The sequence below is a fragment of the Notothenia rossii genome (assembly GCF_949606895.1).
Source record: "Notothenia rossii genome assembly, chromosome: 12".
NCBI classification, from domain to species: Eukaryota; Metazoa; Chordata; class Actinopteri; order Perciformes; family Nototheniidae; genus Notothenia; species Notothenia rossii.
Window position 1 is genome coordinate 17,634,420 of NC_136911.1, and position 26,115 is coordinate 17,660,534.

Consider the following 26,115-nt stretch of genomic DNA (forward strand, 5'->3'; position numbering starts at 1 on the left):
GAATTAAGAAAAAACAGGAAATCAAATGTTTGTCTTTCATGGCTGCTGTACACACACACACACACACACACACACACACACACACACACACACACACACACACACACACACACACACACACACACACACACACACACACACACACACACACACACACACACATCTTCTTTCTCTGCAGAGCTGACGTCACCAATCAGCTGAACTAATAATCAGTGTGTCAGTTGCTCTGTGTTTACGTGGGAGGAAGAAAGATATAAAGAGTGCGATTTATTTCAGAGTTAATCCACTGTATGTCCTTATGGTTTTATACATAGCAATGTTGGCATTTGATCAACTTCTTCCCAAAATAACTAGAAATCAAAGAAAAATAAATAACGAGTATCTTCTTAAATATTACATTTTCTAATCTTGGCTCCTAATCTAACCTCCTGACAATATATATGATTTGTAATTTGCAAGTAAATTAAAATTAAATGTAATTAATGTATTAAATTGTAAATTTAAGTAAATTGTATTACAAGTTTGTAATGATTTTACTTAAAGACCTGACGATAGGAATGCTGAATGCAGACATGTCTCTTTAAAGCACATCAGCTGCTTTTCTCATCCATTATCTGTAGGGAGGCAGTTAAACGTCTCTGTTATCTCATATTCAAACGTCTCTCTCTCTCTCTCTCTCTCTCTCTCTCTCTCTCTCTCTCTCTCTCTCTCTCTCTCTCTCTCTCTCTCTCTCTCTCTCTCTCTCTCTCTCTCTCTCTCTCTCTCTCAATAACAACCCAAACTCACGTCAACACAGGACCCCTAAAGGCATCAGTGTGAGTTTAACATTCTGAAACACATTCTGAAACACATTGTGCACATATTGTATCCTCCCATACACACACACCCACCCACCCACCCACACCCACACACACACACACACACACACACACACACACACACACACACACACACACACACACACACACACACACTTGATTTTCATTGCCAACAAATGTTGTGCACATGGTAATAAAGCCACTGAAACTCTGAATCTTGAAAAGCTGTTATAATGTTTGTCACTTTTCAGTAATTCCATTTTGCATTTACATTTTCAGCTGGACAGAGATATGACATGTTCACGCCAATATTATGCAAACTCCGTTTTGGTATCCTTTTTAATGGTGGAAGTCAACCAAAAACATTTACTCATGCAGTGACCATAATTAATTACTTTTCATAAAACATCTTTCATCTCCAGTGAAAAACATGTATAAGAGATTCTGAATGTTTGCAATAAAGTGAAAGATTAAGTATTCCTATATTCTCCTCCTTCTTAAGTTAAATAAAGTCTTTAAAAAGCCTCTTGAATTATCTGGAAAATGCGTCATGATATAACAGTAAAAAAACACTGACAATGTAGATTTGACTGCATAATTAATACTTGTAATTTAAGTACATTTGGCTGATTATGTACTTTTTCTAGCAGTATTTTCACATACATTTTTTTATTATGGCTGCATGCATTAGTTTGTGTTGTTGCGGGTCAATGCCCACAGAAATCAATAAATGATCAGGGCTTTGTCTATTTATTCTCTATTCCTCCCCTTGATGCAAATTGTTTTTGCCAAATGTGAAATCTCAGTTTGTAATGTTTACTAAAGGTTGTGACCTCTTCCTTCCCGGGAGACTCTTTCAAAGAGAAGACATTTATAACTAAGTACTGCATTAGTTATGTTATTTAAACGTATGCAAGTATAATAAGGATAATAACATTGTTGATATTTATTATTTTTTACTGAATCAACTAACGGATTAATGGACTTATTATTGTTATACCAAAATATCATGTAACCTTGTCATATGTTTCGTGTTCAGAAATTGCATTTTGTAAGGTAACTACAGCTTTCAGATAAAAGTAGTGGAGTAGAAATTATATTTTTCTCTATTTGTACACAACTACTACTTTTTGTCAAATGTCAAAAAAATGTTTTAATAAAAATGTTGCTTTATTTATGAGAAGTAATCTCAAAAAGATCTGCTCAGGAAATATTTCACTTTGAGGACAGAAATGCATGCACACATGTGATTAAAAAACAAACAATTTCAGGGCAGGAGGCTTTCAGCATAAACGTTTCATTATTACCTGTTAATAAGTAAGCTGCAGCGTGTGCAGTTCTGCAGTATCTAGCTGGAGAAAAGCTGTACTGACTTCATGAGATAAAACAGTTCCCTGGACAGCAGTTTGCTCCTGATTAACGACACACTGAAGCTCAAGCTGCAGATTAATGACACTCATTTGAAAAGAGTAAGGATATGAAGCCACCAATTGAAAAAAAGGGGATAAGCAATCAGTGAGTGGAACAACATTTAACATGAAGGTTGGTGGTAGTTAAGAGGATAACAACAGGAGAAAAGGAAATTAAACAACAAGACAGACACAGAGTTGTGTTTTTTCTCATGCAACATTCCGTCCACTTATCTCCCCATTAAACTCCACATGCTGAGATTAAAATTACTTTAGCTGCTCCGAGCACCACAGAGCAAGACATCATCAGATTAATCCAGTAGCTAGATAGAGAAACACATCAGAGCAGCATCCTACAAATGTAAATATATGTTTACCCAGGTACAAAAGGAAAAGTCCTGAATTTTGTAATATTAGACACTATCAGACAAACGTTTTGGCATCAAAATATACATTACTGAGAAGGAATTTTTTATTTTGCAAAGAAAAGCAGCCCATTAATTCAGCAATTAGAGTATTATGGTATAAGGGATAGGATTTTTGGGAGGTACTGTAGTCAGATACACTAATATTTAAAGCTCATAATAATAATGATGTTATTATTAATACATATTTATTAATCTTACACATTATAAATGTGTAAACTGTTCTGCTTGAGATTAAAGATACAAAAAAAGTCTCATTACAGTCCCAGAATTTAGACAAAAAGTCGGATCCATGATTTTAAAACTAGAGACTAGACTAGAGAAATAAAATGTGATGATTAATTCAAAGGAAATAGATGTTGTTAACCAAAGACTATTGTACCATCCTTTTTTTTTCTTATAGTTATCTTACCCCACTCTCGAAAGTTATCGGGCGTGGGGATGTTCATCTTGCCCCAGCCGAGTTTCTTTGTCGTTGGCGAAGTATCGCGAGAAGTTCCGAAGTCACGGGGATAATGGCTGGAGATCGCGGATATTAGAAGGTACTTTTCTGCTTTTATTTACTTTGTGCTGGATTAATAATAGTGCATTTACACCAACAGTTTACCGTAGCTAACGATGCATTTGCACGTATCGTCGTTCAAATAAGCGATGATAACATTCTGTGGCAAATTACGTCGCCACTACCGGTAAAAACATATCGAACCTTCGAAATAAGAGCACAATGTTTTCCGCGCTTTTTACCACTACAAAAACAGTTAGCTCTAACTTCATAAATCGACCGTTTTGGTAATAATCGTTTTCGAGGCCGCTTGTTAAGTACACAACTGATTCATAAATATACGTGAAACGACAAACCACCAACAGAAGTCCTTTAAAACGATGTACGACACTGCTATTAGCATTAGCATGACCGTAAGGCCTGTTCAGGAAGCAGGCGGGAGCTTTTATTTTCCAAAACTGATTTTCAACATCACCTGTCAAATAGCTGCTCATTCAGAAAATCACATATCTTAAAAACTGTTTATATAAAGTATACATGTTTTTTTAGATTTTTATCATGTTCAGTGGATTGTCTTCTTATACGTTTTTTGTTATTTCATAACGATCTTCAACAGAGAAAGCTACAATTGAAGTGTTAAAGAGGAGCTGAAGCAATCACATTACTGAGAGTAAGTACTTTTATTATGAATGAATTGATTTATTTTTATTTGCCTAAAGGTAATTTTCTGTAATACTATTTTATCTAATTGAACTATTCTGTTTGGTCTATTTGTTTTCCAGCTCTGTCACTGGATTTTCACCAGGTGAGTCATTACTATAGGACTGTACACAATGTAAACACCCGATAAAGCAATCTTTTAGTTTTATTTATAACTACCTCAACTAATCCACTCCTACTTTAATTACAGACCTCAAAGGAAAAGTACTAATAACATTTGTAATTGTAGTAATAAAGTAAATAAATAAAGTTGTTGGCACATGTGAGAGGAGTACTCACATTTGGCTTCAAACAGTTATTTAGTGCAGTTTTTCTTTCAATGTTATTTGGTAGACTCTACAATGAAATTAAATACATTTTAATTTTCTATTGCCATTTTAGAGCAGCAGTTGTTTAGTATTGGTTAGTACACATGTATCAAACAGACCTAATGTATTCAAACACTCAAAAATACTTTTAACATACAGTAAATACTTTGAAGCACATAAAAAAAAACTTGTTATCACATGTAAAATATTCTCAATGTATGTTATTATCTCACAGCGCCCTCTAGAGGACAGTTTATCATTAAGAGGAAAAATAATAACGATTGGCTTTAATGTTATATTTCTCCTCTCTTACCAGCTGTAAGGATGGCTAATATCTCCAGCCATGGGAAACTGCTGCTGCACCGCCTCCATCAGCAGCGGGAGATGGACTTCCTGTGTGACATCACCATCATGGTGCGAGACGTAGAGTTCAGAGCCCACCGCAACATCCTGGCTGCGTTCAGCAAGTATTTCTCCTCGCAGGCTGAGAAGGGTCAAGATATCACGACCCTGGACCCCGATAAGGTCAGCCGCTACGCCCTGGAGAAGCTCCTGGAGTTTATCTACACTGGACAGATGAACCTCAGCAGGTAACACTTCATCGAATATAAATTGTGGTGTTAAAAACGGGGGAAAAGCATAACAAATGACTAAAACGTCCTCTTTGTCCACTATTAGACTAAGATGAGGGTGCTCTACTACGAACGCTTTTACAGCTTTTGCAAAGATTTAAGGAGAACTAACCTTAAACAACATGTTTTTTTTCAGCTATTTAAATGACTAAAATGTTCCTTATCATGGTTTCAGCACGAGACAGGCGGCGGTGCGTCGTGCGGCGGTGTTCCTGGGAATTTCTGAAGCCACAAAGTACATGGAGGAGACCCCGCACTGGTCCGAGCCCAGTGAAGCGTCTGAGCTGGATAAAGACGCTGCTTTCAATCTGCCCAGCCCCACCACTCCTGGGAGCCCCAGCTCTCCTGTCCCCCTGTCCATCGTCTCCACGGCGGGGGAGTCTCAGGAAGAGGGGACGGCTGTCAAAGAGGCTGAGGATGTAGATATGGAAGAGGGAGAAGCCGAAGCCGATGAAGAGTACTCTCCTACTACGCAGAAGAGTGCTGGGAGAGGACAGGGAAGAAAGAGAGGCAGAAAGCCGAAGAGTTTTAGTGGCGAGCAGGTGGAGGCGAGCAGCTCTACTGACGGGACCCCCAAAGCCTACAGGGGGAGAGGGAGAGGCCGAGGCAGAGGGAGGGGGAGAGGGAGAGGTGGATTTAAAAGTGAGATTCTGCCTTTGGAGGATTCTGACGGTAGTGTGAAAGATTTTGGGGACAACTCTGAAGACTGGAGCCCCTCGCTGGATGATGAAACTACAGCAAAGAAGCCTCGACTGAGCGTGGGAGAGGGGAGGAGAGGGAGAGGACGGGGGAGAGGTAGGGGTAGAGGTAGGGGTCGAGGCAGGAGGAAGGTCGTGAAGGAGGAGATAGAGGACATGGAGGATGAAGCAGAGGAGAGCGGCACAGGTGAGACAGATGAGTTTGACCTGGGGCTGGACATGTCCCTGGAGGAGGGGGAGGTGGGGGTGCAGGAAGCGGCAGAAATGAACGAGCTGACGCTGGCGTGCCCCGAGTGCGATAAATTGTTCAAAGACGTGAGCAGCCTGCGCCGACACGAGAAGATCCACAAAGGCCTGAAGCCCTTCGTCTGCATCTTCTGCTCCAAAACCTTCAGACAGGCCACGCAGCTGAAGACCCACCTGCGCATTCACACAGGCGAGTTACCATTTATACTTCAACTGTTACAAATAGTAGGTTCCACAATCCAGGAACATATATATAATGTTTTACCCAATCAAGATGAATGTTAAAGTTCATGGAACGGTTACCAAATACCACTTGTTGGACGAACACATAGGAAGACGTTTCTATGTAGCTGAACCTCTCTGTTGTTTGTTGCAGGCGAGAAGCCGTTTAATTGCCCGGACTGCGACAAGTGTTTTGCTCAGAAGTGTCAGCTGGTGGCTCACCGCAGGATGCACCACGGAGAAGAGAAGCCGTACACCTGCGAGCGATGCGGCTTCAAGTTCGCCACCTCGTCCAACTACAAGATACACATCAGGTACACACATACAGTGTATTATTATCATTAGTATATGCACAGAGAGTCAAGATAGAGTTTTATCCTGCTCCTTTTTTGGTATTTATCTGCAGGTTTAAAGATTGTGTATCATTTAGATGCAACTGATCTCTGACTTATTTTGTTTGTGTTTTCACAGATTGCACAGCGGGGAGAAACCGTACGTGTGTGACATCTGCGGTCAGGCGTTCGCTCAGTCCAGCACGCTGACCTATCATAAGCGCCGACACACTGGAGAGAAACCGTACCAGTGCGATCTGTGCGGCATGTCCTTCTCTGTGTCTTCTTCTCTCATCGCTCACGCACGAAAACACACGGGTAATTTCACATTTAGAAGTCATTTTTTGTTTAAGGAAAACATCGAGACTTGTCGTCTTTTGGCTCAAAGCTACTTTTTAAAATATATTTTAATTTTCCAGGTGAGACTCCGTACAAATGTTCCCATCCCCAATGTGAATCAAGTTTTGTGACGTCTTCCGAACTGAAGAAACACATAAGGCGACTTCATCCAGGTGAGTGTTGCTCAAGGCCAATCAAAATCAGTCTTTTCACTTTAAAGTATACTGACAATAAAATCAAAAAATATTCAAAGAGCAATATCCTAATATACAAGAATTAAAATCCTGTTTTTTTTATGAGCTTGTTCTTAATAAAACAGCCCAAAAGTGGAAATATATTCAGTCTTATTAGGACCTATCTGATCAAAATGAAATGTAACAAAATGTCTATAATCATAATTTTGTGTGTGTGTGTGTTTGTGTGTGTGTTAGCAGACGGAAACACGGGTGTGCAGTGTCTGCTGTGTGGAAACCGATTTGCCAGTGTGAAGAATATGATCAAACATCAGGAGAAAGCTCACGCTGACGAAGTGCGGCAACACAAGGAGAGAGCCAGAGCAGGTAAGCTGTGTGTGTGTGTGTGTGTGTGTGTGTGTGTGTGTGTGTGTGTGTGTGTGTGTGTGTGTGTGTGTGTGTGTGTGTGTGTGTGTGTGTGTGTGTGTGTGTGTGTGTGTGTGTGTGTGTGTGTGTGTGTGTGTGTGTGTGTGTGTGTGTGTGTGTGTGTGTGTGTGTGTGTGTGTGTGTGTGTGTTTCTGGGAAAAGGTTTAACTATCAGTTCACTCTGGAGGAAAGGAATTAAAACTTAATACCATATTACAATATGACGGAAATGTGTGTACCAAAATCTTTGCAGAATACACAAAGCCTTTCGTACTTTGGAACAGATTTTTTTAATGTATTCCTCCAACGCCACATGAATTCCAATGAAAATCCAATTGTGGAGGTAGCCAATGAGATCCTACCTTTAGGGTCGCCCACAAAAATAGGTGGTTCCTGCTCCACTCTGTTACTTTTTTCTCGAGTTAATCAATAGAACCATTGGTGAAAACAGAGTGCAAAGTTTACCTGTGGTTTGGTAACTTTGTGTTGTTTCTGTTTTGTGAGCAGTGGTCCTCCTGGCTTCCAGTCACCCTGTGGCGTTCGTCCAGAGTAAACTCTCTCAGGAGCACAAAATGATGGTGTCCATCGCTGAAGGCGGGGAGCCAGCAAACCCCGAGCCCACCACCCCCACCTCCAAAGCCCCCGCACCGTCAGCAGCCACTGGCGCCGCTGGCGACGACGAAGACGCCACCGACGCCCTCCTGCAGGACTTCAAGGCGGAGCCATCCGACCCCGACATCACTGCCGCCGACCAGGTGACCTTTGAACCCGACACGGAGCAGACCATCAACTCGGAAACCCTGCACGCTCTGGTGGAGCAGCTGCGGCCCCAGCCCTCCCCCCCCGCCCAGAGCCTGGAGCAGATAGTCATCATCAGGACGGTGGACAATGCCGAGCACAACCCCCCGCAGCAGTGAGCCCCCCCCCCGAAAGAACGTTTGTACTTTTTAACAATAAAGCCGCTGATAGGATTAAAGTCAGCTCTCATATATATCCCTCTATAATGGAGTTTGATGCACATTGAGTGATTTACAAGGGAAAGAAAATTTGGGTCTTAATTTCATAGTTATTATTTGCATAAGTAATAATACTGTACGTACCATCTTAATAGCAGAGATCACGATATCCAGTAAGAAATGTTAGACATATTGTGTAAATGTGCAGACAGTTTTCCTGTACTTTTAAGCTAGTATAATGCTAATATTATTTGTAGAAATGATGGTGAGAAACTACAAAAACGAGACCCAAGTTGTAAAAGAAATATATAATAATCCGTTAACTAATTTCCTGTCTCTATTACTCATCGGTGCCAATTTTTTACATTCTAAACGAAAACAATCAGAATTTCAAAAAAGAGAAAAACTTTTCATTTACTTCCTCTGCAATCGTTTCTGGATGAAAGACTCAAGGAGACTTTTTTGTGATAAAAAGTATTTTATTTGCCTACACTAAAAGATTCAAGGATGTTACATAATGCAGAAAAAAGTCCTTGAGTTTAAGTATCAGAAAACGGATTAGGTGACAAAAAGTCTCATGGGTGCATCCCTAAAATTCACAAAGAGCAGAAGTTGTTAAAGTTCCCCATTTCAGTTTCATAAGGAGGTTTAAAGCAATCTGATAAAATTATGACCTTTTTTACAAAGTATAAATATCACTACTAAGCCAATTAACGTATCATTTGAATACCAGCCTAAGGTAAACTCAATTTATTCTAGTGTTACTGATTAGTTTCCAACTTTCGCAGCCCATTCCACTACTTTATCGAAGAAATTGAGACTAGCATCATGTTCTCGGACATCGACGTGTGGCTGGATTTGCTTTCTTACTATCCGAATGAAGAAACAAATGTAATGAAACGTTGGTTAGATAAATATGTCCGCCAGTATAACTTGCATTGTTTGAATAGATAATGTAGTTAATAGGTGCCCTAGCATCACCATGAGATAGGAGATTTTGTATTAATCATAAATGTTTCCACCTTAAGTGTTAGACATGTGGTGAAATATAGTTTTTTTTTTTTTTAAAGCAGCTGTTTTAGGTCTTAGCATAACAGTTTGTGCATCAAGTTGTCATGAAAATTGCATTATATTTCCATGAACGTTTTTGTTTTATGCTTTCCTTTTTTTTTTGTGGATAAAACTTCTGCATTACTTGTACAGAAATATGAATTACATATACACGTTCATTACTGTATTAAAAACTGAGCAAGAAAAATAAAATCAAAACAAAAAGGGACAATCAAAGTGTGTGTCTTTGTGACTATTGCAGGGGAAATGTTGAGGAATAAGAGAGTTTTTGCGTTTTAATGTTTTTTATACATATCTTGTATTAACTTTATGGCAAGCTGTATTCTGATAACATCATCCGTTCAGATATAATATGGCGCATTCATAGAGTGAAATAAAGAGGTATAAATTAAGAATGGTTAACTTGAACCAGCAGATGTAAAAAAGATGTTCAAAAGAAACTGATGATTAAAGAATACATTATGATAACAAAATAATGTACTGTATATACAAAACTAGATATATCTTACATATATAAATAAACACTAAGAAAAATATATGAACTATATTAAAAGTTAACATAAGTAAAATAAATGTTTGAGATTAAAATATTTAGTGTTTTTTGTTGCAAAAGAAACAACATTGCTATTCAAATAGAAAAAAAGAATATTGTTAATATATTCAAAAACTATTGATTATGACAAATTCTAATAATCTCCTTAAACGTGAATCACAATTTTTTTTTTAAAGATTGTCTTTTGTCCTTCGAAAGACGCCATCCTCCCTTGTTGCCATGACAACTCAAACTTAAGCTTCGGGCGCAACGATGGTTAGCGAAAATATTTCCGAGTTTTACTGCACTGTCTGCTCAGAAAATGAGATACAAATAAATCCACACGTTTTACAAGTTCTACAGGAAACGACGGAAACAGAGTGAGTGACTAAATGTTACTGAAATTACGAACAAATTACATTTTTGCGTCAATAAAGCGTATTTTTAGGATTAGCTTCCGTAGCTAACGTAAGGTTGCCTTCAGGTGCTGCTAGGGGATATTGAGATTATCGTTGGAAACAAAAAATACCCACAAATTCTACCTTATTAAAGTTCTTAAGCAAATGTACTTTAATTTTCACCATGCTTTACTTAAGTAGCATAATACTTTACTGTACTAAGCTAGAATTGGAAGTTTTTGCTTTGCTGAAGTATTTTCCTTTTACACTTATATTCTACTACAGTTCACTGGAAGCACACTTTATACTTTGTAGTTACTTGCCGAATACAATAAGCTCCACATACTACTGCTCCTACTTATACCACCACTATTATACTACTGTTAAAATTATGAAATCTTAGCAATCCATTTGTGTTAATTCCATCCAAAAGCATGTCAATGGACCTTATGCTGTGCACTTGAAGGCAGCATGGGTGTCTGATCCTGTATTCAATACAAGTTTTGTTGTTGTATGTTTGCAAGAAATGTCACCTTAAAACTGTCAGGAAACCACCATCTGAGAAATGTTCAGCGACTTGATGACCAAGACATCCTCGCTCTCTCCAAATGTCTGAAAAACAACAAGCGTGTGACAGGTGAGCTGTCAGATTTAGGTGAACAACTTCTCTAACATCTTTACATTTTAAACTTGTATTATTTGTATCATCAGGTCTTGATCTCAGGTACAACAACATAACAGATGAAGGAGTTGGACACCTTGCTGAGCTCTTACAGGTAAAGATGCCAGGTTTCAGTTGAATGGTTAGTTTTGCCTGAAACTGTTATATCTCCAACAGCTGCTTCTTATGTTGTCATATTTCCTATCAATTATTTGCCTGTTGTATTTTATGTTTCTTTTTCACTGAGCAGGAGGAAAGTTTAGGTCTCCGATCTCTGGACTTGACGTTAAACGACTTCCAGAGAAATGGAGCTGAAGTTCTTGCCAAGAGCCTGGAGGTTTATATTAATTTCTTACACACACACACAAAAAACTATTCATAGGCATCCTTTCTGCTTACTTTCACTTTTAGTTTTTGTCAAGAAATCCCTAGAAAATACCAATATCAACAATGTATTATTCAGTCTCTCAACACTTGTTTATTACCATTCTGATGAAGTGGTTACTACAGACATTTTGAGCAACAATGGCACAAGCGAAAAAGATACACCAGGCGTTAAAAATCACACTCATTCTTGTTAGGATATACATTTACTGTTAGCTTGAGTTTGACAAATCTGGCTCAAGACTTGAAATGTCAAACATAAAGTATCTTTCTCTTTCTTTGTCTCTGCAGTGTAACAGCACTTTGCTCTCTCTCAGACTGTCGGGTAATAAAATGGAGAGCAGAGGAGCCATGCAGCTGGCGAGCAGTCTCCAGGTGAACAACACCCTGCAGGAGCTGCAGCTGGCTGACTGCGACCTAGTAAGCACACACAAATTAAATTATGTTTATATAAATATTTTTTACATTTGTATTTCACTCTAAAATGGAGTAACTGTCATAATACCCAATATTCCCTGAGATGAATAAAGTATTCTGATTCTGAAAAGGATTATATAGAGAATAAATAAAAATGACATCTATTCTATTTACTGTTGTGTGATTTCCCTGCAGGATACTCAGAGTGTGATAGCGTTTTCCATTGTGTTGAAAAGCAACAGGACTCTTCTCTCTGTGGATATCAGCAGACCACTGCTCTTCAGCCTCCAGGTAAAACACAAAGCATTATATAGAATACATCACTCGATATAATAAATACATCTCTCTGTGTGACTGTCAGGAGGAGTGGGCGGTGCACTTCTCTGACATGCTGGCTCTGAACAGCAGCCTGGTGGAGCTCCACCTGGGGAAGATGGGGCTGAGCGACACCGGGATGGAGAGGCTGACTGAAGGCCTGCGACAAAACCACGGCCTGCGCTACCTGGACCTGCGCTGGTACGAACTGACACATCCTCCACATCACATCTTTTATGTCTTACAAGTTACAACAGTAGAGGTTTAATATAAAGGACTCTTGTGGTGTTTCACAATCTTGCCCTGCGTTATCAATTATTTAGATTCTTTCAAATGTGTCAAGGCTGGGTTAAGTTTGGGCATCATTAAACAGTTGGGTCTGATTTAAAAGCCAAATCAAGGTGTCAATCAAATCTAGACTTTTCATTAATATGCTGTGATGTAAATGTTGTGGAGTAAAACAGAAATCCAGAAACTGCTTCTGCTTCTGCACATCTTCTCGGTCTTGTGTTTTATTGTCTGCAGTAACCGTGTGACTCGTGACGGCGTGCGTTTCCTCGCCGGGCTTCTGAAGCAGAACCCGAGCCTAGAGGTCATAGACCTGTCCTTCAATCGGATTGAAGATGTAGGAGCGATGTACCTGAGTGAGGCCGTTGCCCTGCCGGGCTGCAGCCTCAGAGAGTGAGTCCAACAAGTCTTTGGTATCCATCATGCTGTCCAGCCAGACTCTCCACCCTCTGGATAAGAGACACATTATCTCAATCTGTTTAACAACTGTACTGTACTGTGGTTCTTATCCGCCTAAAACATCATGGAGCTAATCACCTAAGTTTGGGTTTTGAGCATTTCCCCGGAAAATTGTCTAATTTTAAATAATTAAAAGGTATGAAGAGGTAAAAGTATCCAGCAAGGAGTTTTGTGGCTATGAAGAGGACTAAATATCGAGACTTTTCTAAACTTATTGTTAGGATTTTCAGATGTCGGAATATGAAAAAGAATCCAGTGTGTTTAACTTGAAGGACTTTTAAGGTAATAAGTCATTTGTACACTTTTAATACTTTCTATCAAGAGCAGAAATATTACATTTTTTACATGATTTGAGGCATTTTTTAAACTTATTTTAGGCAGACTGAATTTATATTTCTGACCACATTTCACTGGAGCACCTCAAAGTATTTTGTTTTTATTTTTATTCTTATTTAAAGTATTTTCTTTGTCAGGCTGTCTGTCTGCAGTAACAACATCGGGAGGAAGGGTCTACTGTCTCTGGCTCACTCTCTGGCCGTCAGCACAACTCTGAGCCACCTTTACATCTGGGGAAACCTCCTGGAGGAGCCCGTCTGTCAGGTAAAACACTCTACACACTCTACACTCTAACGGATACAGCTTTAATCTAAGAGATTCACTTGAAATCTCCCTCTGCAGGCATTCAGAGAGCTGACCTCCAGCGGCCGCCTGCCTGCAGAGCAGACGGACGTCAGCGCCTACGAGGTGGACGGCCGGGTGTTTCTGGCTGAGGTCTTCCAACGTTTGAGGAAACACTATATCAGAACAAACTGCTCCGAGAATGACACATCCACCACGTCCAACACTGCAGCAGAACCGTTTAAAAAACACGCCTCTAACACTGACTCCAACTTTCCTCCACACACTAGTGAGCAACGTGTTCCTCTGCAGTCCAACTTAAACCCTCCTCACACGCACCAGCATCCAAACAGACTTTAAAAAGAGACTTTAAAATGCACAGAAATGTCAAATAAACAAAATAAATCAGAACAAATGTGCCATATAGATGTCATAAACTGTCATGTTTTTTGTGAGATTTTTTAATTTAAAAAAGTGCATCTAAATTTCACATCCTTTCATCTTATTTACATTTATATTTACAGTGTGGAGATTTAAGAGTGCAGAATATAAGTTTTAAGATTGTTAAAGGAACCCCTACAGAGTTCATGACATATACAATTGGACCACTTTTATTGTATTGTTGTTAATCAACTTTCAGTCGAGCTTTCTGTGGTTATATAATAATATCTGCTGACCAGATTTCAACTATAAAAAGTGAAATATACTTTTTTATCATTATTATGTACTCCATATCATACATTAAGATTCATTACATTTGTTTTACATGGAAATGTGAACGGCTTTCTGCTCGCATGTATTTATATTGCTTGAAAACTTTTTCAAATTGGGAAAAATACTTGATTTGTTTCCTAATTTTTTAACTTATAAATTATTTTGATGTTGCCTGAATATCACACTAATACAATATTAGAAAACTAGTCACGACTAATATACAAGGCGTGGAGTGCAGGAATTGTTTAACAAGAGTGTTATTCATTGGGAAAAAAACATTTGATTTTGAACCCTACTCCTCTGGACTCTCCTGATTGGTTGATTTAAACGAAGATGTTTCGTCTTCATTGGGAGAGTCCCACTCCAGCAGCACACTCTTCTTCCTCAGGCAGTGCTTCAGCTGCTTCCTGTCCCGGGGGCTGCTGGTCCAGCCCTGCAGAGAGAGGCGGGTCAGTGCAGGGAGGGGGGGCAGAGCACACAGCAGCGCCGGCAGCCAGGCCGTGCAGGGGGCCGAGGTCAAAGGTCGCAGGCTGAGGTCCACTTCCTGCAGCGAGCCCAGGCCCCCCGCTGCGAAGAGAGCGGACCACCCTTCATCCCCCACTGAGGCGTTATAGGAGAGGTCCAACACGAGCAGAGAGGAAAGGAGGCCACGCCGGCACACTGCAGCTGAACACAGGGGGACTTCATTCACTTCACACATTCTGGGTCTGCAGTATTTCTTCTCTTCATCATTTCAGGGGAAAACATTTGACTTTCTACCACATCTGTGTAATGGCTAAGATGGCGGCGTAGTGAAGAACAATTTTGAGTTTTTCTAGTATCATTTTGATTATTCTTTTTATTGATTTACTATTTATTGAGTAAAGTATGGATGAAGAAATGCAGGAATAATTGCCGTTGTCAGGTCAAATATTTTTAAGCAAAACGAATAATTGTTACTGAAAAGCTTTTATGAATTTACTTAACTTTCTTTGAAGTTAATTCTTCAGTTTTCTTCATGGTGGTGGAGTGTGAAAATCCCCAAAACTGGATATGCAAAGTTTGTGCCTAAATACAGACTCCAGCTGATTAAACCTGAATATATTCTCACTTATGAAAGACTCAATTAAGAAATATAATTATATGAATCAGGGTATCACAAAAGACTTCGGATTTACATGTTTTTTTTATCCGTCTCCAGTACAACGAGTACAAGTGTGTTTTTGATTGCATGTAACGCAGGTGTTACTTATATCACTAACGAAGGCTATGCTATGTGACAGTTCAATAAAAGCAGCTGCAATTAATGACTCGTTGCAGATCTAAAACTTTTAGTGATGATTTTTGTCTTTATTGATATATAAAGAGTGGACAAAATAATAGAAACACTTCAAATAGACCCTGAAATATGACCCTTAAGTTATTTTAACACCAGTTTCAACCTTCAGAAAACTATGCGTGCGTGTACGTGTGCGTGTGTGTGTGTGTGTGTGTGTGTGTGTGTGTGTGTGTGTGTGTGTGTGTGTGTGTGTGTGTGTGTGTGTGTGTGCGTGTGTGTTACCCAGGTGCTGCAGGTCATCGGTGGTGAGCTCACAGCTGCTGAGGCGGAGCTCCGTCAGCACCGCCGGCTGCAGAGCGTCCAGCAGCAGAGGCAGATGTCCTCCAACAACCTTACACCAGGACACATCCACACTGCGCAGGTACGGCACACACACAGCTGACACACACACACACACGCACACACACACACACACACACACACACACACACACACACACACACACACACACACACACACACACACACACACACACACACACACACACACACACACACACACACACACACACACACACACACACACACACACACACACACACACACACACACACACACACACACACACACACACACATAAACGCTCAGTCAGGCACACAACTTTTTACTACACTACACTCAACACGCAAAATTCACATTTTTGTAAATGTTTGCGTGAATCCCACCTGACACATATTGTGAAATTATGGATAAAATAAACAGAGAAAGAAAAGAGTAGAAAATGATTAAATACGTTTTAAATCCTGTCAAATAGATGTTTCTTCCTTTGTTTTGTTGACTTTAACTTTGTTGTTTGTAGTAATATTGTAATTTCTAGTTTCCATACAAATCATAATCATCTTATAAACATTTTCTCATTAATTATTACAACAATAAAACATATTTATTTACACATAAATGCATCACCAATAACTACATGATTTTCTGATTAAGTGATTTTTTTACATGTTTCTGTTATAATGCCAATTTGACTGAAGTAATCTGAATACTTCCACAACAATATTGGTAGTACAGTACTTGCAGTATCAGTATGAGTATGTGCGTACCTAGAGCAGTGAAAGCCTCCTGGCTCAGGCTGCAGCTGTTGAGCGGCAGACGTCTCATCTGAGTGAGAGGCAGGGCGGAGAGCAGCGAGTGGAGCGCCCCCCCCACCTCCTTATTGGACGACACATCGAGTTCCATTAGTGCCGGCAGTGAGGGAAGAGCCTGGACTGAAGACAATGAGGAAAATCTCTAAAGTAAGAGCAACACAGACTGATGCACACTTTTAATAACTAGAAAGAACACAATCAAATGAAATAGAAATTCATTCAAATCTGCTGCATGAGTGCTGTAAAAGACCAAAAAGAGAGCACACATTACAAAGCAGGAATAAGGAATCACAGGGTTCCTGCAGGTCCTTCAAATCAAAAAGTTGCCTTGAAAAGTAAATAGACAAAATCTAACATAGGCCACAGACTCACTGAGGTCCTGCAGGTCGGTGTGTGTGTGGCAGCAGAGGTGCAGGTCCAGGCTCTGCAGGTGTGTGAGGTGAGATAGGTGCAGCGTGAGGTGGCTCAGACCTCCAGACAGACCTCTGTTACAGGACAGGTCCAGCTGTCTCAGGGAGGGGAGGCCGTGGAGTGAACCACCTGCAGGACAGGGGGGGGGGAATTTTGCAAAGTCTTTTTTTTTTTTTGTGTGCTTCAGGGCAAACATACAAACAGGCAATGCCAAAATGTAACATTTTTCTGCCCCTCTCAATAAGATACAGTAGAGACCGAACAAAGCAGGAAAAACCTGGGGTATGGACCGCTACTTTAAAAGACAAAGTAACTTTCTCAACCTGCAGTTATAACAACTTATTTGTCTCGTGATACCTTCCTAAACCTTTATATATCCACAGAAGTCAGTAGATGTCCTACCCAGAGCATGGAGGCCATCCTCCGTCAGACCGCAGGCCTGTAAACGCAGCGTGGTGATGGAGGCGGCGTGACACAGAGAGGAGGAAAACTCTCTGAAAGCTTCCACTTCCTGTGAGAGCTGAGGATTACAGGAGACGTCCAACACACAGAGACCAGAGAGAACAGACAGCAGTCCTCCTGAGGGACACACAGGACACATGCTGTATGTTATGCTGTTGTGATATGTAGGAAAGATCCAAATTGAGGTACTTTACAGGCGTATTTGAATTTTTTACTACTTTATACACGTACTCGGCTTCATCTTTTACTCGAGTGCATTTGTATGATATCTTTATTAACTTCTTCTAACATTAATTTAAGTTAATATCAGTCAGTACTCTACCCAGTAGAGTAGCATCAGCTGCATTGAGCTGGCAAGACACCAGGTGAAGCTCCTTCAGTGGGGGGGGCAGTTTACCCAGCAGGCCTTGCAAAGCGCCGCCCCCCAAGCCGCTGTTCCAGGACAGGTCAAGGATCTCCAAGAGAGGCACACAGCCCAGAGCTTCACCTGCAAAGACACAACGTAAAGATATTTAATTCATTTATTCATTCATTTTTCCCGGCCTTGTCGTGAGTAACTTTAACTAAAGAGCCACACATCTAATTGTATTTTCATTATTGATGATTTCCGCTGAAAGTCGATATGTTATGTTTAAATATACAAATAAGGCTTTATGTTGAGCTCACTTTTGGTGAATTTAGGAGAAAACTACAGACAGATTAGACACAATTAGGAAAGTAATTGTGGATTTAGGATATTTACCTTTTCTTTCCACCTATTTGAAAGAAGACATGTTATGGAAGCAAAATAGCCCAAATATAAATAAATGTATTTGTCCTGCACGTAACTTTAAGATAAATGACAAATATTCACCCAGAGCAGCGAGGTCCTCGGCGTCCAGTCTGCAGCTGCAGAGCCTCAGAGCTCTGACCCCCCCCGCATGCTGCAGGTGAGAGGTCAGCGCTTTGAGGCTTCCTCCAATCAGACCGTTCCAGGAGACGTCCATCTCCTCCAGCTGAGGGAGGAACTGCAGCAGGGTGGCTGAGGGGGGAGGGAGGTGGAAGAGAGAGCGAGAGGAAGGTGAGAGGAGGACCAGAGGAGGACCAGAGGAGGAAGATGTCGATGCTGTCAATGTAAATGGATGTTGAGAGGCAAATAGAGACCTAATCTTTGAATTCGACCTGAGCATCATCCAGCTATCATCCAACTCCTCACTTCAGTTACTTTGAATCCTCATATATACACAAAATATTGTGCTTTTTCCGTCTCTTTTTTTAATCTTTAGTTACTTACAAATCAAGCAAATACAGCTGAAACGATCAATTGATTAATAAATTGGATTATTGACAGACAATTGATTGGAAAATATTTTGATCATTGTTTTATTATTATTGCTTTAATGCTCTAGTTTCTTTGCGCAAATTCAAAGATTTGTTGAATACTTTCAAATAGATCCCATAACATCTTTTAGTTTCAATGTGTTGGAATGTGTGTGTTAATTTACCAGTGTTTAACAACCTAAACATGTATGACATGATTATTGTTTTTATTTATTTGTTCTGATAATGATATAATAATCACCGAGCTCCAGCAGGTCAGTAGCGGTGAGGTCGCAGTGAGCGAGGTTCAGGCTCCGGCTGTCCACCTTCTTCCCCAACCTCTGCAGGAACACACACACTCGGCCCCAGCCGGCGTCACACTCACTCTCTGCCCCCTCCGCTGCACCTGAAACACATCAGACACATTTAAAGCTTCATTTCTTCGCATGTCTGAATTTTATCATCTTATTTATGTTGTTTTGCATTCCAAGCACATACAGTATGCACAATATAAGCTGTAGTAACACTACGTTCTGATGATAAAGGCTGTTAAGAGGCTGGATAAGTATTTATAAAGTGCTTTAAAATGTTTAACTCTCTTTCTAACATTTCTTTACAGTCTTGTGAAATTGCACGAGTGATGGCATACCATTAATCTTGTTTTATTTAGGGCATTATGTTTATTTTGGATTATGTGGATTTGTGTTTTGTAGCACTCCGTCATACTTAAAATGACCCTGAGGGTGAATAAAGTTCTGTCTTCTCTTATTTGCAACACTACTTATAAGGTCTCACATAAAGTCAGTTAGATTTTCAATCCAACAGTCAACCTGAAAATCCATGGCAAACAAACCTCCCCCCTCACCTCTCTCCTCTCTGTCCTCAGGGATGCCCGTCCGGTCTCTGGACAGGAAGCGTCCCAGAGGCTTCCTGTCTGACGCTGCACGCTTCCTGCGGATCTGGTTCATGATGAGGTCGAAAGGGGAGCGCCTTAGACTGCCGCCCCCCCGCTGAACATCTGAACAATCAGACACAAAATAAACACATCATTTTTGCCTTTAAATGTTCTTAATTATCTGATAAGTTCATCACAGATTATTATTAATTATTTATGATTATAGAATAAGCTCAAACTTTGTTAATTCTTGGAGAAATTCCCAAGCTACTCAGTATATAAAGTTATTAAAATGATCTTTACATTTACCTGCTTTTAAATAATTACGTTTTAATAACTAATGTGGAAAATGTAAAGCCATAGAATATTCTTTGTAATGTGAATTTGTAAGGGAACTAAAGCTGTAAACCTGGTAAAAATGTGTGATGTGCAAAAGTACAATATAGCCCTAGCAGAGTATATACATTTGCATGGAAAAGAGATGACTGAATTCATTAGTGTTATAAACTAAATACAATTCAAGTTAAAATGTTCAAGTACCCTACTTTATAGATCTAGCATAAATGAAACCATGTAAAAAAAAACGTAATCCTTAAATAAATATAAAGTGGGCTAGCTTAAGCAGTTAACATAGTCAGTAAAAAGCGCAGTACAAGTGTAAAGTTGCATCGAATGGAAATGTTTTAGGTTTCAATACATTTCTTGCAATAACACTGTACTATAACTACATTGTTATCCTTTAACAGTAAAACGTATCTTACCTGAAGACTCCATGTGATGAGCTCCCAAACACAAAAAGTTGATAAAAAAAAAAAAAACTCGAGTGTCAGTCGGTCGTCTCGGTGATGCGTTCACGGGTCAGTTTGTTTACAGATATTCGAACACGAGATAACCCCAAAAGGTTCAGGTAGCAAAGTTAGCATGAACTTAATCACACCTGCAGCCTACAAATCTTTCATTTAAGCTTCTGCAGCTCTTTATTTTACTTTGTACCTGAATGACGTCCCGTGCTTGTCAGGTGGATCATCCCGGAAGTGCGACAACACCCTCTGTAAATGTTGGCCTCCTCCTGCACACGAGGATATGTGATCGCCTTCTTAAAAACAACTGTTCAATAACCAGAGGTGGAAGTAGTCAGAACTTTCAGTAAAAGAAATACCAAAACATATTCACATATATTGTCTTCACTTTTACGGTTGCAGTAGGTAAATGGTTGGCCAATTTTAATATTGAATTAGTAACATGTGATTTTACCCCTAGCTGGATACAACAAGCTAAAACGAGCTATTTCTTCAGAAGATCATACAAATGGGAAGCAGTTTAAGAGTCTCTTTGACTGTATATAAATTAAAAAAGTTCTAAGTGTTTTTCTGAGTTTTACATCCAAGTGGTTGCATTTAACACTCATATAAAAGTATAGATCTAAAGTGCTTATTAAGATTCCGTTTTAATCCAGAGAGATAAATAAATGTATGGAGTGTTAAGTCATTTTAAAGGGTCATACTTTCCTTCAGTTCATTTGTATTTTTGGCTGCAACAACATGACACAAGTAAGATAAATTAAACCAGACAAAAAGACAAGCACATTTTTTTCCAAATGTATTTTATTATCTGACTGAAATCTGTGGAAAGTACAGGATTCTTTCTGCACTGAATGAACCTCCAGGTCTCTGTCTCAATGCAGCAAACTTTCTATGGAGGATTATGAGTTTAAAGAGCTTCCTCTCCTTCTCTGCTCTTTTTCTTCTGCAGAATAAAAAAAACAGGAAGAAAGTAAACTGGACCTCCTCATGTTGCTGCTGAAGAAAAGGAGCAGAGGGTGGAGGAGTCTTTAAAACTCTAACATGTCCTGTTCTCCTTCCTTTCTCCTCGTGGAAAAAATAAAATAAAAAAGCAACAAAAAGCCAAGAAGAGTGTGATGGTTGTGGTGAAGCTCCTTTTTGTTGAAATCTATCTTCAGTCATCGTCCACTGTGGGTGTGATGGTCACACCCCTCCTGATCTGCCCCCATCCAATCAGACTGAGGAAGGAAAGAGAGGAGCTAATTAGACAAAGATAAAGACCTTTTTTTCTTCTTTCTTTGAAAACTGTAAATATTTTATGTTTCGTAAATCAAGTTTATTACTCTTGAAGCTTTTAACACTACATAAATGCAATTGCGATAAATAGAGTTCACAGATACTCACAACAATCAATGCTGTAAATATACCAAAGCTTTCTTTATTTGAATAGCTGTTCATATAATGTTGAAAATCCAGCATTTTTCAGGAAGTATTTTTCAATTGAAGAAACTGCTAACCTTGAAAAACTAAAAACTGTTAAAATTCAAAAAGGTGTCTGCATAGGTATAGGCATGGACAAAACCTTTTAGTTTGTATACATCTTTAGGCAAACATGAAACCAAGACGCCAGAGAGGGTAAGGGGGCTGAGAATCAAAATAAAAAAAAGGTACCAAAAGCAGCAGTAATCATTAAATAATATTTCCCTGACAACTATATTATTATTGCTCTGTCATAACCCTGGTTTGTCCAGCTTTGTAAAGTGCAGACTTAGTTCCTCACCGCCAATGTTTCTCCACACGTCGGCTCAGAGCGATCTTCTCTCCGACCTCTGTGCAGACAGGGTTGGTGAGGACGATCTTGGCCAGATCAGCCTTCACAGCGCTAACACGTCCTCCTGTGGACAACGAGCCGATGTTCACCATCAGAACCTCGTTCTTAGACAGCTTCTGGACCTGCAGAGGCACAAAGCAAAGAAACAGTTCAGAACAGTCATCAGATTCTGGCTGATCTCAGAGTATCAGTCTTTGGGACAGAACTGCACAAATATCCACGACAGACCTCTTGATTCCAGCATGTTTTTATCAGAATCTTTACAAAAATATTATTGTCATATGCACTGTGGGACTAATTAAGGATTTCTGATTCTGAAATGCAGGATTAAGACTAGCCTCTTCACATCTTACAGTTAACGGCCAAACATCCTTCCTCTCTTTAAGTTCAGTAAATCTTTGGACTACATTTCCCTTGCTGCACATCTCACCTTGGCCGCCTTCTTGTCTCCCTCCGTGCGGACTCCCAGCAGCCTCCTGAGCAGGAAGTAGGAGATCTCGAGCTCGGTGAAGATCTCTGGCAGCGCTCCCACTGCACCCAGCACCTGACCCACCATACGATCCGCTCGGCACAGGGTGGGGTCGATCTTAGTGCCCACACCTGCACACAGACACAGACAACTTTGATGAATTATGCAACTATATCTTTTAATGTATAGGTATTCTCTCTTATCATTTCAAAATAATAAATCTCGGTTTATTTAGGTGCGTGTGGGCGTACCGATAAGGCCTCCAGGTGCAGCGTACTGCAGGTCGTTGTGCTCTGCAAACAGAGACACGATCTTGGAGAAGATGGGTTTGCACATCAGCTTTCCCTCGTGGTCTTTGGACACGATGCCGGGCCGCACCTCGATCTCCTGACCAACCTGCAGGCCACATACAGAGGAGGAGGGGTTAGAGAAAAACTCAACTGTTGTCGGCGACTGCATAAAATACTGTGTTGACATGTTCAAGTATAAGGAACATATTTCACCTTGAGCACACCCTTAAGGATACTTCCTCCAGCAACACCTCCTTTCAAGTCATCCACCTCACAGCCGGGCTTGTTCACATCAAAAGATCTGATAACTGAAAGAAAAAAAAAGGCATGCATGAGATTTCACCAGAAGGAAAGGAAAGTGTAATATGCAAGGATAAAAACATGACAAAAAAAAGACCTGTTTCTTACCGATGAGTCTGGGTTCAGAGGTGAAGTCTCTGATGGGAACTGGGATCTTTTTGACGATGTACTCGCAAACCACCTCGATGTTGTACTTCAGCTGAGCTGAGATAGGAATGATGGGAGCGCCCTCTGCCACTGTGCCTGCAGGACAAACATCACACACATCAAATCTTGCAGAATAACAGCTGAGAAGAGAAAAGATGATTGTGAGACCAATATTGTGATCCATTTTGAAACATGATGAATAATCTGCATACAGGTAAACAGGCGTAAGGTGTTTTCTGATGATGTGGTGTAGAGTTGCTAAGTGTCACAAATTGTCTCTTTATAAGGAGGGAAAGCTTCAGGGGATTTTTCTTGTAGGGCAGAATGTTTTGCTTTGTGTTTAAAATGGATTAGCCATATCCTGTTCTCTAGTGCAGATTCATGCTCACGCACCCTGTACGAAGGAGAGGATCTGCTCGTACTGCTCTTTGGCCTGGCTCTCCTTCACCAAGTCGATCTTGTTCTGAAGGATGAGGATGTGCTTCAGCTTCATGATCTCGATAGCGGCCAGATGCTCTGACGTCTGGGGCTGAGGACACGACTCGTTACCCGCTGGAGAAAAGAAACAACGTCAGAGTTTTTAAAAAGAGACTGGGGCTGACGTTTGTCTTGCTGGTGGGAGTGTGGCTTCAGAGGCTTACCAATGAGCAGGAGAGCTGCGTCCATGACGGCGGCTCCGTTCAACATGGTTGCCATCAAGATATCGTGACCGGGACAGTCCACAAATGACACGTGCCTGGGAGAAGGAAGAGCAAAAGTCCCATTCATGAAAAACTATTTCAGGGTCAAACTGATCTCAAAGGATTTAAAGGATCAGATGAAAAGGCTTAATCCCTGCAGGGGGAAATGACCACCCCGTCTCACTCTCTCTTCAGACTCACCTGACCAGTTTGAAGTGGCCCTTGGTGCCGGGGATGTCTGAGGGGAACTCATCAGGTGTGCTGCTGCCACACGACCTGTAGCACTCAGGCCTGGGACAGCTGGAGTCGTCCAGCTTATAGACCTGCAAACAAGGAAATGTCCAGTGATTTTAATGATTTGCATCCTATTGTAGTGTCAAATTGAAGGCATTTCTTTACAGGGAAAACTGTGGCTTTAAAAGCACCCTCTGCTTCTTTATTTAAGTGATTCATTGACTTTACTTGCAAACTTGAGACATAGAAAACACACCTGTTGATCAGCCATAATCGGAAACTGTCATAGCTTTTTCCATAGATCTGATTTTTTAACAGTTCCAATGACATGCGTGTGCAGCATGACGTTTTTACGGGAGCGACTAACAATATAGGCGCACACACACATCATGTTATTGGTGAGGAAGTACTTGACCCCAAGTAATAATACAAATCTTGCAATTATAATCCAAACAAGTAAAACACAGTTTTCTCAAAAGGAGGAAGATATCAGGTAGACAGACAACTAAATCCCCCACGTACCTTAGCGTTAGCATATCCTAGCTTGATGGTGATGTTCCTCTCAAGCTCGTTCTTGAATCTAACAGTGTGGACACCAGAGATGGCCTTCACTACTGTGGACTTTCCGTGGGCCACATGACCAATGGTGCCTGGGAGAAGAAGAAGACGACATGTCAAAACAGGAAGTCTTGACTCATAATATTCAACAAGCTGAAATACACCAAATGTCAACCAATAGTTGGCAGGATTCACTTACCAATATTGATGGTGGCCTGTCTGCTAATAATCTCTCTTGAGAGAGGTGTCAAAGTAGACACATTCTGTAACAGAAGAAAACAACTTGCATTAGTCAACCTAAACTGAAAAACAGATCATTTGAAAGGTTTTGTTTGTGAGCAGTGCAGCGCTGACCCTTTCGCTTTAATCCTGGAGGTGAAAAGAAACAATAGAGAGCAACCCCAATGCCCCACACTGACTGCAAACATATGAAGTAGATGCTCAGTTCCTATGGCTATTATATTTGTTTTTATTAAAAATGACATGAAAGATAACTGAACATATTAAAACTGGTTTTATAACAAAGTATGCCGTCTGTATCATGTTCTTTGTCTACTGATTAAAAGGTATTTGAGTATGTGGTCTAGTGTTATCCTTATACTAGTATCCACATATTTCAGATATGACGATTACATCTGCTGTAATACGCCTGGAATGAAAAGGAATATATTGAACAACATGGCTCCTTCCATCACAGTTACGACTCCCATTGAGAATGTAGATTTTACTTACATTTAGCATATGATGCTAACGATTTAATCCAACAGGGCTAAGCAGATAAAACTGGCGCACTACAAAGCTGGCAATTACAACGGCGCTGTAAATATAACGTGTAACCGTTTATGTAATCATGAAATCTTTATTTGAGTTTAGTTTAACGTCTATCCAGGGGAAATAGTGTTGCGGGTACGTTGACTATCCGCCCCGCCGGGCCTGTCGTCATGTGCCGGCGTAGTAGCACCGGCGACTGTTAGCGGTAAGAATCGGCACTTTAAGGGTTCATTTTGGAAATACACCGGACCAACAATCCCCAATACAAATAAACATAACTCTTAAATCCGTTAAACTGACACTTACCAGAGTACTAAGGTCTTGTCTAGCCAGATGGGGCTGTCCCAGCGTTGTACTACCAAACTCGTCACCCGCCATCTTGAATGAAAAGGCAATGAAGGAGGCGGCTGCGGCGAATGCCTGATCAACTGCTAAAAACGATTCTTTCTCTGTGCCAATTTTTTTTTTTTCATCAAATTATCCCATATTTTTGTACAGTTGGGAGAAAACATGTA

General features: G+C 40.3%; 4 protein-coding genes across 7 annotated transcripts; 2 read left to right on the forward strand and 2 right to left on the reverse strand.

Annotated features, from left to right (window-relative positions):
- The first annotated feature begins 3,091 nt into the window (after positions 1-3,091).
- On the forward strand, positions 3,092-9,493 carry mynn (myoneurin). Of its 3 annotated transcripts, none has more exons than XM_079662354.1 (10): positions 3,092-3,194; positions 3,771-3,824; positions 3,937-3,959; positions 4,499-4,772; positions 4,990-5,948; positions 6,135-6,294; positions 6,452-6,630; positions 6,732-6,824; positions 7,083-7,211; positions 7,758-9,493. In XM_079662354.1, exons 4-10 carry the CDS (start codon positions 4,507-4,509, stop codon positions 8,165-8,167), a joined length of 2,196 nt encoding a protein of 731 aa, XP_079518480.1. In that variant the 5' UTR covers positions 3,092-3,194; positions 3,771-3,824; positions 3,937-3,959; positions 4,499-4,506; the 3' UTR covers positions 8,168-9,493. The 3 variants fall into 3 exon arrangements, with proteins under 3 accessions (XP_079518480.1, XP_079518482.1, XP_079518481.1); XM_079662356.1 differs by having other exon boundaries at positions 7,086-7,211; XM_079662355.1 differs by lacking the exon at positions 3,092-3,194 and adding an exon at positions 3,211-3,341.
- A 389-nt stretch (positions 9,494-9,882) lies between these two features.
- Positions 9,883-13,709, forward strand: lrrc34 (leucine rich repeat containing 34; the record flags this gene model as incomplete). The annotated part of the gene is made up of 10 exons (XM_079662359.1): positions 9,883-10,189; positions 10,732-10,844; positions 10,919-10,983; positions 11,119-11,205; positions 11,544-11,672; positions 11,865-11,960; positions 12,031-12,185; positions 12,510-12,665; positions 13,205-13,331; positions 13,410-13,709. Exons 1-10 carry the CDS (start codon positions 10,083-10,085, stop codon positions 13,707-13,709), a joined length of 1,335 nt encoding a protein of 444 aa, XP_079518485.1. The 5' UTR covers positions 9,883-10,082.
- A 64-nt stretch (positions 13,710-13,773) lies between these two features.
- On the reverse strand, positions 13,774-20,578 carry lrrc31 (leucine rich repeat containing 31). 2 transcript variants are annotated; one of them, XM_079662357.1, is made up of 10 exons: positions 20,300-20,578; positions 19,509-19,661; positions 18,906-19,049; positions 18,198-18,365; positions 17,667-17,831; positions 17,285-17,461; positions 16,844-17,011; positions 16,427-16,591; positions 15,604-15,759; positions 13,774-14,729 (listed from the first exon to the last, which is right to left on the reverse strand). In XM_079662357.1, exons 1-10 carry the CDS (start codon positions 20,310-20,312, stop codon positions 14,356-14,358), a joined length of 1,683 nt encoding a protein of 560 aa, XP_079518483.1. In that variant the 5' UTR covers positions 20,313-20,578; the 3' UTR covers positions 13,774-14,355. The 2 variants fall into 2 exon arrangements, with proteins under 2 accessions (XP_079518483.1, XP_079518484.1); XM_079662358.1 differs by lacking the exon at positions 13,774-14,729 and adding an exon at positions 14,746-15,110.
- Positions 20,579-21,123: 545 nt separating this feature from the next.
- Positions 21,124-26,034, reverse strand: eif2s3 (eukaryotic translation initiation factor 2, subunit 3 gamma). Its single transcript, XM_079661201.1, has 12 exons — positions 25,907-26,034; positions 25,029-25,092; positions 24,794-24,921; positions 24,239-24,360; positions 23,999-24,093; positions 23,751-23,909; positions 23,319-23,453; positions 23,124-23,218; positions 22,872-23,016; positions 22,582-22,751; positions 22,101-22,273; positions 21,124-21,558 (listed from the first exon to the last, which is right to left on the reverse strand). The coding sequence occupies exons 1-12, from the start codon at positions 25,976-25,978 to the stop codon at positions 21,495-21,497; spliced, it is 1,422 nt and encodes a 473-aa protein (XP_079517327.1). The 5' UTR covers positions 25,979-26,034; the 3' UTR covers positions 21,124-21,494.
- Positions 26,035-26,115: the final 81 nt, after the last annotated feature.